The following is a 12,852-nucleotide window of genomic DNA, read 5'->3' as shown; positions in this document are numbered from 1 at the left end:
GCACCTAATTAACACTGAATGTTGTTTAAAAAGTTAACACGAAGTTTATGTCCTTTTACAGGTCAGAAAAATAAAAAAGTAGATGGATTTCTTTCAGGCATTTGTGAGAGCGCTCTTTGATGCTAAATCTAAGCGCCCGCTGGATAAACAAGGACCCCGACTAAGACCAGAGAGGAGAGGTGTGCTTTTGGTGATCGTTTATTTTTTAATCATCATTTAGCAGTACTTAATAATGCTTAGGTTTTCGATTGGCAGTACATAAATTAAGGGTTGTAATTACACGGTAGGTATTATTTTAAAAGTTATCTTATATTTATAGTTCATTGTGAAGTTCTATCGTGGAAATGAATGGGGTGGAAAAGTCGCTTGGGAGAGAGACCATATTGGTCTTCTTCATATTAAAAGTTTTAACAGTTAATAGGTTTTCGAAAAAATATTTTCTCATACTCTGATTTGTAATCGTATGCTTATTCACACAATGCTTTTCTTCCAGAAATAATCCCAGAGATGAATGTCTCTGTCATTGCAATGATACGCCGTCTCCAGAAAAGTGGTCAGCACTTTAACAACTAGCTATATGAGATATCGTTTCTACCATTACGATTAAGAGGGGTTACTTTTTTTGACGTGGTTAAATATGCGTTTTCGTCTATCGAGAAATATATCTCAGAAGCGATGACCCTAGTAGACTTTTCATCCATTTATAACATTTCTGTGCTTAAATATGTGTCGCTGAAACCGTCGTTTTCGTTCTAGGTGAGCCTACTTTTGAGCTCTGGTCTCTATGCAGTCAGTGGCATCGAGTTGCAGGGTATTGATTATCGCACTGACGAATAATTAGAAATGTAACATACTCGATTGACTACCTTTTAGATAGCGTTCCATTATGTTCATTTTTCATAGACAGTGGTAATATTTTTTTCCAAACTGCTGACGGTGGAGACACTAATTGATCAGTGAGGCTGATCATGACATGCAGTCGTACAACTAGGGACTTCCTACCTTGGAAATTATGTAGTTCTTTCTACATTCCAAGGCTGTTGGGTGCTGTATAGAGCTTTCCCATATATCCAGTACCAGAAAAAAACAGCACTCCTGTAATTATCTGTATTTTTATACAGTCCTTTTAAAACCAAGGCACAATGTTTTTAAGGTGGGTAGCTGCGTCAGCATGCGTAGGCTGCAAAGGAACAAGTAATAGGTTTATTCCATGCTGAAAAAAAAAAAGAAAGAAAACAACGTTTCAGCCATGGAGCCTTCTTCAGGTTCACCTGAAGAAGGCTCCACGGTCGAAACAATGTTTTTAAGGTGTGTTGTATTTTTTTGTGTTGCCAGACGTTTTGGTTTCCATTTATTCATCATGCAAATATTAGTTTATACTCGGTTGAATAATTTCTTTTCTTGATTTTTTTTTGTTTTACATTATGTGTGCAGGTACCAAGAATGCCTTTTATTGTACTTATAAAATGAACTTTACAATATAGAGTTTATATAAAGTTACATTTATTTTCTCATTACTGATATAAACATGACCATGTAACACAGGAAAATCAGTCGTGTTTTACAGGATAGTTTGCACAATGCAGAATTTAGTCTGATGCAACTTAAAGAAAGGTTTTTAGGTCTGAGCCTTAGCTAATACTGAGCTTCATTTTTCTATGCACTAGATGGCACTATTAGGCAAGTTATTTTGGTTGTATTCACACCTAATTTGGAAGTGCCAGTTGTCTACTTCTGTCTATAGTGACAACTCCTGTGCTCACACAGGACTCACTAAAAACCTTGTCAAGTCTGATGTGTGTATCTTGTAAGTGTCTTAAGAAGAAACTAAAATCACAGATAACTGTGGTGCACTATGGGGAGTTGTGTGGTGTTAAGATTTTCCTCAGCATCCGATAGAAGTTTCGGGTAGTTTCAGGTGTATCGCTCAATTATTTTGTTTGTGATGACACCTACTTTGTTGTTGTTAGTCCAGAAATGACAGGATGGCTATGAGTGAGTTTCCGGCCCTCCCACTCATAGAGTCATTTTGGCATGCCACAAGCCCCTGACTGAATTAAAGGAAAGACTCATACCTCCTTTGATGTCACCACGAGCACCAGCGAAGTTACAGGGGTTGCTGTTTTGCCACGTTAATATTCATGGGTCGGTAGCATTCCAGGAAATTCTAGACATCTTGGTAGAAAAAAGCAGGTTTGTCACAGATGACTCATCCTAGGGGAAGGAGCTTTCTGGGGGAAATCCCATTCCATGCATTTCCATTTTCCCTCAGGCAAAACCTGGTGATTTAAAACGGGAATCTTCTATTATTTATTCCGACAGCACTGAGGAATTAAATAAGAGCTTCATTTCACCTCGACATAGGTGTCCACAAAAACAGACACCTACTGATCCTGCTGTGGGCAAGTTGCTGAGTCCTGGGTATGACACAGGTGATGCTCAGAACAAGCTCCTTTGCTGTTCAGGCTACTTGGAAGTACTTGTTTGGCAGTTTTTAAAAATATTTGGTCGTTTTGCTCAAGTCTGTCGAATGTTCTGTTGTAAGTTGCTTCATAATTTAGTGGAGTGTTGCTCAATGGCAACAGTCATTAAGGAAATGGCTAAGAAAGTCAATCTGTGCTGCTAACTGGTATGGCAACCTTACCTGGATCTGTCAGTGCTTAATAAGAGAAATCATGGACCTAGTACCTGGCTTCCCAAATAAATGCTACCAGAACGAACACATCAAGCACAGCTAGGTACTACTTAGTTTGGAAATGGTGGTTGTTAATGGACTGTGATTCACAACTTCAACCCTTGTGCCTGCACAGAGGGAATGAGAACACCATCCTGTGATGCATATTCTCGGCAGAACTATGTATCCTTTACATACCACAAGCAGGGGTGTCATTAAGGGGAGGCTGTGAGGACCCCCAACGTGTTAGAATGTCACACAAAGCTTGATAAAAGAGAATCCCCAAATTTGGCATTTAATGAAGTGCAACTAGAGTTCTTGCAGGAATTGGGTGTTGAAGTTGTTTCATTAGTCAGATGCCTGAGTGTAAGGGGCCAGAGTGCAAACTGCTCTGCGATGCTCCTGGGATCATTTTTATTATTTAATAGAAACTGGTTTTCAAGCAATCTGTTGTGAAAACTGTATTGATAATAATTTTCCATTTTTCTTTAGACAATATAACATGGCTACTACTGAAAATGCTGAATCAGGTTCACCAGAGAGCAAAGTGGATCGCAGGTCCGCTGACTCAGATGCAAAATACCCATTGAAAGTACTCTACTGTGGAGGTAAGGTGGCAGTTGATTTATTTTAGGATTGCAAATGTAATAAATGTTTTTATTTGCAAGTGCAGTTGTTGCCTAGGCATTCTTATTTTAAATATCAGAGGTTCAGAAATGTGTTTGGCCTTGACGGAAACCACCTTTTTATGAGTCATGTACTCAGGACAGAGTAACAAACACTGCTGATGTATAATGTGAAATATTATACACAGGTGGCAGAAACAGAAATTCTAGATTTGCTGACTTTGCAGAATCCACTTAAGAAAAAGAGGTAGGTGTCTATGCAAAACATGCCTCTTCTAGATGATTTGGGGAAGCAGTTAGAAAAGCAAGCAGAAGCTAAGACATACAGTTAAAAGTATAACATTTAAAACCAGGGATGTTAGGCTTGTTCATTACAGTCTCCCTAAATTTTGTGCAGCTAAGATGTGTGAATATTATACATTTCATTATAGGTTCCACAAAGTGTTCTGAACACTTCTGTTTGCATTTGGTTTTCAAATTGAAAATGAATGACAGTTCTTTCCTCCTTTCCAAAGAACCATCTTCCAGATGTGACACTTTATAATAAAAAAACGTGTCGTCCTTTTTCTGACTGATTTTTTTTAAATAGATGTGCTGTCAAATTTTAAACTTCTGACAATTGAGGTAACAGCTCAACACGGCAATTCTGTCTAGGATTAATGTATGTGTTGCTGACTTCTTCTAAAGCCATGCGTCACTGCTGTTTTTATTGCATGTTCTAGTTTCCCTTATTGAGAAATGCCCCAGGCTTCATACACTTTTCTTTCTGACGCAATGCCCACAATAAGCATATAGTCATGCTCTCAGGGTGTAATGGAAATGTAAGCACATCTTTTAAAAGTGTGCTGAAAAACGGATTTACTGTATTTAAGTGTACATGCATGTAGACAGGCACTTGTCTATTTATTTTTAGATAGACAAACATTAATGTGTGTTGCCATCCTTACACTTGAATACTGATAGCACTTTGGTAAGGAAGGATATCCGGAACGTAAAGTGTTATTGTATTTGTTTTGACTAATGCTAGGAAAACATGTGTTGATGTCATGGAGATAAATGTCTTTATTATTTTTAACTCCTTGATGCGCCTTTTAATCAAGGTTTTCTGAACAGCGAGCTACTAGCCAGACATATTTTTAGCGCTTGGGATTTTCCAAACGAGTAGCTCAGCATATATCTGCATATGTCTTCACTTACTGTCGCTTGTTCTTGTTTTGCAGTTTGCTCTTTGCCAACAGAGGTATGTACAGAACAGCCTTCCTTATCAAAATGTGTAGCATGTTTTCACAGTCTTTTATGCCTCAAGGAACTCCCTATATTACATGCTGACCAATTTAGATATGAAAAATAATACCTACATAATACAGTTAAATAATTTTTTTAGATACTGTCTAAAAAAATAGTACTGAGGAATTATTCCTCTTAAGAGGTGTGAAACCCACCCTTCTCTGGCAAATCTCCAAATCAGGATAAGACAATTATCTTTAAGGAATTTGACCACTTCAAACCTGAGATAGAAAAGTCATGCTGACCTTTTTTTAAATTCCTTTGGCATTGTAATCAAGAACAAATTGTCCACTTAACATGAACATCACATACATGACCACAGGGTGCAGGGTCCTTTTGCTAAAAGTAAACAGGTTTGTGGGTCCTCTTATTTCTGAACTTTCTGATGATCTTGTACTGTCTGCTGTCCTCCCAGTATTGTGAATACATGCCGGAGCCTGCAAAGTGCAGGCAGTGGCTGGAGAAGAACTTCCCAGATGAGTTTGCAAAGTTAAGCGTAGGTAAGTCTAGGCCAAAATTCTGTTTTTTTTTTTAGTATTTTCATTCGGTTTTACAGAATGAAATACAGCATAATCAGTGTTTCGCATTTTAATTTTTTATTTTGCACACACCACCCTTTAAAATGTCTGCGCTAGTTTGCAAAACAAATTCATTGTCCTCAGGGCATTAGATGTTTTTTTAGTGTTATTAACCATTATAGTTACAGTGACAATGCTTAATATTATTATATATTCCTGTTCTGTTGAAAAGAATCTAAGATAAGATCACTTTATCAGCCATATACAATTTCTTGGATTAGGAATTTGTCTTTTCACATACCCCAACTTGCTCTCCATGAGACACACAGACAGAGAGTGAAGCCTGGGGTCAGAGCGCAGGGTCAGCCATTGTACAGCACCCCTGGAGCAGCTGGGGTTAAGGGCCTTGCTCAGGGGCCCAGTGGAGTAGGATTCATCTGCTGGCCACGGGATTTGAACTGGCAACTTTCCAATCACGGGTGCTGTGGCTCTGTGATCCTTAGTTAATCCTCAACGTTAATCTCAGTACTTTGAAAGGTAAATGTGCAATGATACACACTGAGGGAAACTAGTGACCAGAGCCATTTGTAAACTGTGTTTGAAGCAAAACTTCAAGGACTGAGATGTTCAGTGAGAAGCAGTTCACTTTGTTTTGTAGTTTGCAGAGTTTAAATGTTTTTAACCGGGAAGCACAAATTGCCAAAGATAAGTTTAAAGGTACTCCAACAAACCTTTTCTACAGTCATTCAAGTTGCTTTTAGATTTCTGTCTCAAGCAGCACTACAGGTGTAATTCAGGAAACATACAGTGCCTTGCGAAAGTATTCGGCCCCCTTGAACTTTTCAACCTTTTGCCACATTTCAGGCTTCAAACATAAAGATATAAATTTTTTATTTTATGGGAAGAATCACCAACAAGTGGGACACAATTGTGAAGTGGGACGAAATCTATTGGATTTTTGAAACTTTTTTAACTAATAAAAAAATGAAAAGTGGGGCGTGCAAAATTATTCGGCCCCCTTGCGTTAATACTTTGTAGAGCCACCTTTTGCTGCGATTACAGCTGCAAGTCGCTTGGGGTATGTCTCTATCAGTTTTGCACATCGAGAGACTGAAATTCTTGCCCATTCTTCCTTGCAAAACAGCTCGAGCTCAGTGAGGTTGGATGGAGAGCGTTTGTGAACAGCAGTTTTCAGCTCTTTCCACAGATTCTCGATTGGATTCAGGTCTGGACTTTGACTTGGCCATTCAAACACCTGGATACGTTTATTTGTGAACCATTCCTTTGTAGATTTTGCTGTATGTTTGGGATCATTGTCTTGTTGGAAGATAAATCTCCGTCCCAGTTTCAGGTCTTTTGCAGACTCCAACAGGTTTTCATCCAGAATGGTCCTGTATTTGGCTGCATCCATCTTCCCCTCAATTTTAACCATCTTCCCTGTCCCTGCTGAAGAAAAGCAGGCCCAAACCATGATGCTGCCACCACCATGTTTGACAGTGGGGATGGTGTGTTGAGGGTGATGAGCTGTGTTGCTTTTACGCCAAACATATCGTTTTGCATTGTGGGCAAAAAGTTCGATTTTGGTTTCATCTGACCAGAGCACCTTCTTCCACATGTTTGGGGTGTCTCCCAGGTGGCTTGTGGCAAACTTTAGATGAGACTTTTTATGGATATCTTTGAGAAATGGCTTTCTTCTTGCCACTCTTCCATAAAGGCCAGATTTGTGCAGTGTAAGACTGATTGTTGTCCTATGGACAGACTCTCCCACCTCAGCTGTAGTTCTCTGCAGTTCATCCAGAGTGATCATGGGCCTCTTGGCTGCATCTCTGATCAGTCTTCTCCTTGTCTGAGCTGAAAGTTTAGAGGGACGGCCAGGTCTTGGTAGATTTGCAGTGGTCTGATACTCCTTCCATTTCAAGATGATCGCTTGCACAGTGCTCCTTGGGATGTTTGAAGCTTGGGAAATCTTTTTGTATCCAAATCCGGCTTTAAACTTCTCCACAACAGTATTACGGACCTGCCTGGTGTGTTCCTTGGTCTTCATGATGCTCTCTGCGCTTTCAACAGAACCTTGAGACTATCACAGAGCAGGTGCATTTATACAGAGACTTGATTACACACAGGTGGATTCTATTTATCACCATCAGTCATTTAGGACAACATTGGATCATTCAGAGATCCTCGCTGAACTTCTGGAGTGAGTTTGCTGCACTGAAAGTAAAGGGGCCGAATAATTTTGCACGCCCCACTTTTCATTTTTTTATTAGTTAAAAAAGTTTAAAAAATCCAATAGATTTCGTTCCACTTCACAATTGTGTCCCACTTGTTGGTGATTCTTCACATAAAATAAAAAATTTATATCTTTATGTTTGAAGCCTGAAATGTGGCAAAAGGTTGAAAAGTTCAAGGGGGCCGAATACTTTCGCAAGGCACTGTAGTTTCCTTGAAAACAGTTTTTCTTCCCCAGTTCTTGCTTTTGGCATTTCGAAGTGGACAGCCTCACTCTGGTTACTTGGAAAAGAGTGAGTCAGCAGGATGTTTTTATAACTCAAGTACTGGTTTACTGTAATTAATATACTGCTTACAGAAGAGGCCTGGTCTTAGGCTGCAGGAAATGCAGGAGAGAATGAAATCACTTTTTTTTCTTTGCTTTACTCGACTTCTGTGTCAGCGTTCCACGCCACCCAGGAGCCTGTGCTTGTTGACGCGAGCCGGCTCGTGCTGTGTGTGGCGTGAACGGCCGTGACGGAGCTGTCTCTTGCAGGGAATACTCCCAAACAGGACAGTGGAGGAGGAGAGGCCCCAGCTCCCGGGGAGGAAGAGGAAAAAAAGAAGCAAAAGAGAGGTGAAGGCGGTGTGGCGGGATGCGGTCTTTTTTTATACTACCCTTCCTCTTTCACGACCTTAAAAACATCCTGCCCGGCATTATAATAAACACTTGATTCGAATCTGTAGCCATCGAAAAGAAAATACGGTGTACTAGTACCTCCCTACCTGTGAAACTACATGTTTTATCCCCTGTTTTCAGAAGAGGACTTTAAAATGGCTGCCATGCAGCCAATTCATGAAACTTTACAGTGCGAATTGGCTGAATTTGATCACTGAAAGGGACTCGCAGATCTGCTCCTGGGTGCATTACTGGAGGCACCCTAAGTGAAGTACCTAGCTCAGTGACAGTGACCCACTTGGAATTTGAGGCCACAGCCTTCCAGTTATGAGTCCAGAGCCCAAAGCACTATTTTTGTGTTTTTGCTGACTTGTGTTTTGCCTTCCACTAACACGATACCACTGCATGGGTTTTTAGTATACTTGAATTAGGCTTCTTCATTTTGCCCAGCTTTATTTCCATCTTGCACTCTTCTTTCTGCAGACTGTGAACTGCTAAAGTGACTAGGTACACTTCATTACCAAACTGTTACCCATGCTTCCCTGTTTACTCCTTGTGTGACTCAGATCTCGTGGGAAGACGATTCCGTCAAAAAGGGCAAGCATTTCTCTTTCAAGAGAGTGGCTTACTGCGGAGACTCAGTTTTGCAGTCATATAAAACGGACCATTTTGGTGTCATTTTTATTCATCAAACTATTTGATCCAGGCTGTTATCTTCTTAATTTCTACACCACGCTATGTGTTGTAGCAAGTGTGTGGTCTTCTGTAGAAATTAGGATGTGGTTTTGATAGGAGTGGATAGAATGTTTCTCACATAGGCTAGTGAGCGCTGCTGTTCAGACCAATGCTTGTGATCTCTGGGAGGAAATCTGTATAGTTTTGCAAAACTATTTGGCATTCCCCACATCCATGTCCACTCCTTACCACACTCTCAGAGGAGGTGTACCTGCAGTCAGGACACAAAAGGGCAGCACCCAGAATGATGATGTTAGGTAAATTGCCGTAAAATTCAGTTCAAAGACACGTGGAAATCGAGCTGTACATATGCACTTCTTCGAGAGCTAATAAACTACTGTTAGTACACTACAGGAAAAAATGCTTCAAGGAATCATCAAGGTAACGAGAACTAGGCTAAAACTGGTGAATGTTACAAGTACCCCAACCTGCTTTCACTGTAATGTTGTGCCGAAAGCTGAACTCTGACCCCTGCGCCTCTCTCCTTTTAGGCGGCCGAGGCCAGATTAAACAGAAGAAGAAGACAGTGCCCCAGAAAGTAACAATAGCCAAAATCCCGAGGGCAAAGAAGAAATACGTGACTCGAGTGTGTGGTCTTGCGACTTTCGGTAAGAATCGGGCCCGCGTGTTTCGTGTTGGCAGTTTTGGGATGTCCACTTGACGAGGGGATTTGGGGTTCGGCACACGGGGGTGGGACGGATGCACTCTGCAAAGAAAGGCCTGCCACTGCGGTTTGCTCAGTAGATATCACTCCCTGCTGAGCGCATTCCAGACGTGTACTGCAGGGAATGTCGATCCACGTTCGTGGGAAACCACCCCGCAGTGTTAAAAGCTCGGGAGGGATGACGACGACCAACTTCAAGCGCTTCCTCACCTAAAACATTATAAATACGGTATATTATCTCCTTCCCTCCCTCGCTTATGTCTTTTGCATCCCTCCTCCCCTCCCATCTCTACCCCTGCAGCTGCCCCTTGGTCACTCCTCCCTCTGCGTGGGTCCTAGTCTCCTCGTTCTGTGGCCAGGAGGCTGGCCTTGGCCATGCGAGTTTTAGTAAAACCAATATTAACCCATTAGACTGCAGATGAAGAGCTAGTGAGTTCAAACATGTTTTTGGTTTAAAAAGACTCTGATGTCAGCATTCCTGCTTTATTTTGGGATGGAGTTCCAAAGATAAGGTAGTAACAAGTACAGGCTGCTGCACTTCTGGATCAAGGGATCAAGTGGCTGATGTGGTGGCAACAACAAAATGTAACAGACAACAACCTCCCCTTTTGAGCCCATTAAACCAAGGTGTTGCAGTGTTTTCTGTCGTCAAAGATAATACTGTCTTTAGCAAGGAGTGCATCATTTGTTTGCAAATTGAGAACATGTAGCACAATGTAACTTTGCAGACATAAGGTATCTGTGAGCCTAAAACTTCTCTTCACATGAATTTTCACTTGTTACAATTCAAGAGAGAAAATACAAATATATATTACATTCTTATATATGTAATTTCCCATTGGCCCTTACCAATCATGGCCTCCTAATAATCCCCATCTATGAATTGGCTACATTACTCTGCTCTCCTCCACACTAATAGCTGATGTGTGGTGAGCGTTCTGGCGCACTATGGCTGCCGTCGCATCATCCAGGTGGGGCTGCACATTGGTGGTGGAGGAGAGTCCCCATTACCTTTAAAGTGCTTTGAGTGGAGTGTCCAGAAAAAGCGCTATATAAGTGTAAGCAATTATTATTATTATTATTATTATTATTATTATTATTATTATTATATGTAATATATAAGAAACATTTATTTTCATGTTAACCTTAAATTTGGTTTAACTATTCAGTTGAGTTTCAGAGTGAAATGACACATATACTGTATCTGTTATATACTGAAGTTCTGGGAAACATCAGCCTGGCTCAAGCACACTCAGGTCAGCTCTTCGTAAGGCTGAAGTTCTGTTCCAGGTTCACATGGACACTTGGCTTTGATTGCGTTTTTCTCCCTCTGTAGATATTGACCTTAAAGAAGCACAGAGATTTTTTGCTCAGAAATTCTCCTGTGGCGCCTCGGTTACAGCAGAGGACGAAATCATCATTCAGGGAGATTTTACAGATGACATCATCGACGTGATTCAAGAAAAGTGGCCTGAGGTAAGGAGAACCTGAAGGTTAACATCATAAATAGAAATGTACTTTCCTGTAGGTTTTCATCCTTGTGTCCGTGATGATAAAGATCAGTTTGTTTTTTCACATGCTGAATTTAACGCTTACCTTGCACAGCTGCCTTTCAGCTGGAAAGAATGAGGATGTCTAGAATAAAACAAGAAAAACACCCACCAAATGATGTGACAGCAATCACAGCTAGAATGAGACACGCCACGATAAAATATCTGCAGCCCATTCCTGTCCTATTCTTCTGGCGCAGACGTCTTGAAGCTTCAGGGCAATTTGAGGCTTGGACAAATCCCTCCTGGAATATGTACACACACACACATCTCTCCATCTAAAAAAATAATAAGAAGCATGTCATGTATTGCAAAATTTGCAGACGTTCCAGCAGTAAAACAGAACTCCACTTTCACCGACTCTCGGCACAGAGAGTTTCTCCTGCACCCTGGGCCACCAGCCAAGATTTATCCATCCACACATCTACCTCCCTCCCCAGTCCCCACACAACACTCCCAGTCCTCACACAAGGACATTCTGGGTCCCGGCACTGACCCTTGCTGAACTCCATCACCTTCTGCCGCAGTGACATTTCTTTTTAGGTGTCTCTTACAACAGTCAGTTAACAATTTTCAACGTTATTAATGGTGCTTTAAACAGTGATTAAATATTTTTAATTACTCCTTAACCTAAATGGTCACTATCAATGCTTTCCATTTATTATGGATATGTATGCAGATGTACATAGATATACAAAACAGGAATTGATTATTTATCTCCTTTCACAGATGTTACTAATTTCTGTTGCCTAATGTTTCACAGATAAGTAGCTCTGATAAACAAGTCTTAGGGCAGCAGACACATGGCCAGACACATCGCGTTGTAAATGCAATGTTTTACTTCTTCATTTTAATATTTTAATACGCCATCTATGCATGTTACCATACCATGTTCATGAATACATCATTTAAAGCGAATAAACAGAAGTGGAAGCATTCATCATGTAGAGCTTTTAATCCTGCATTAAGTATTTTGCTTGAAGCAAAAACACACTTTCAGTAATTCATATCTTGCATTTTATGCACTCTGTATTGTAATTGAGGAAAATAATAAAAGAACCTAATAAATGTACCAACAAATAACCTAGGTGATTGTGTAGACCGTATATTCTAGATGCAGAATCCACCCCCTTTTTTTCCTTATGGGGAAAACTGAGTCACAGTAAGGCTCGTATCTCAGCAGCACATCTCCAACATATTTGGGTACCACTGTAAAAACAAAATGCCACTCGCAGCTTCTCATCTGGAGCATTTCAAATCTGGTACAAGGTACAGTATTACAGTATTCCTGATGGTGACTGCTTAGAAATCCAGCTTGATGATTTCAAGTTCAACACGTCATTGATGAAGGTCTTCTGAATTGTAATGACCAAAAATGGTGCAGTTTGTCTTATCAATAGTGGGGAAAAAACAGTCTAGTTTTATCAAGAGATCCATCTGAAAAGGTATCTTGTTCTCCCGGGTGTGTTGCGTGAGCATTGCGGAACAGGGGCCTCAGTGCTTGTGTCTCTTTGCGTTGGCAGGTGGATGATGACAGCATTGAAGATCTTGGGGAAGTTAAGAAGTAAGCCCACCTGCACTTTTGAGAAGGAGCGCAGCATAACACAATGACCTGGCCAAATCCAAACACTCATACACACGAGTAAAGGCATTTTATATCTATTTTATTTACTGTATAGAAACTGTGGACCGGCCCCTGCATTCATTTTTTTCATTTCTGTATAGCTGCTTCTCTCTTGGTTGCCAAAGGTCTGACATAATTGTGAATTACTTCAAAACACTGCACTAAAGTAATCTTTAGGTTAATAAATAGTCAATTTTGGTCGCCTTGGATGACTTGTCATTTCTTTATTAACATTTCCTGTTTTGCATGTGGCCTCACTGTGGACACACTGTCTTTTGCACAGCAGT

The 12,852-nt window shown here is 40.6% G+C and overlaps 1 protein-coding gene across 1 annotated transcript; it reads left to right on the top strand.

Annotated features, from left to right (window-relative positions):
- The first annotated feature begins 123 nt into the window (after positions 1 to 123).
- On the top strand, positions 124 to 12,772 carry denr (density-regulated protein). Its single transcript, XM_088617854.1, has 8 exons — positions 124 to 283; positions 3,167 to 3,282; positions 4,521 to 4,540; positions 5,003 to 5,087; positions 7,870 to 7,950; positions 9,219 to 9,335; positions 10,728 to 10,867; positions 12,465 to 12,772. Exons 2-8 carry the CDS (start codon positions 3,177 to 3,179, stop codon positions 12,507 to 12,509), a joined length of 594 nt encoding a protein of 197 aa, XP_088473980.1. The 5' UTR covers positions 124 to 283; positions 3,167 to 3,176; the 3' UTR covers positions 12,510 to 12,772.
- The last annotated feature ends 80 nt before the right edge of the window (positions 12,773 to 12,852 follow it).

This window comes from Lepisosteus platostomus, chromosome 24, assembly GCF_059453375.1.
Source record: "Lepisosteus platostomus isolate fLepPlt1 chromosome 24, fLepPlt1.hap1, whole genome shotgun sequence".
In the NCBI taxonomy this organism is placed as follows: Eukaryota; Metazoa; Chordata; class Actinopteri; order Semionotiformes; family Lepisosteidae; genus Lepisosteus; species Lepisosteus platostomus.
Note: the sequence above shows the minus strand (reverse complement) of the source record. Positions and strands in the feature narration are given on the sequence as shown.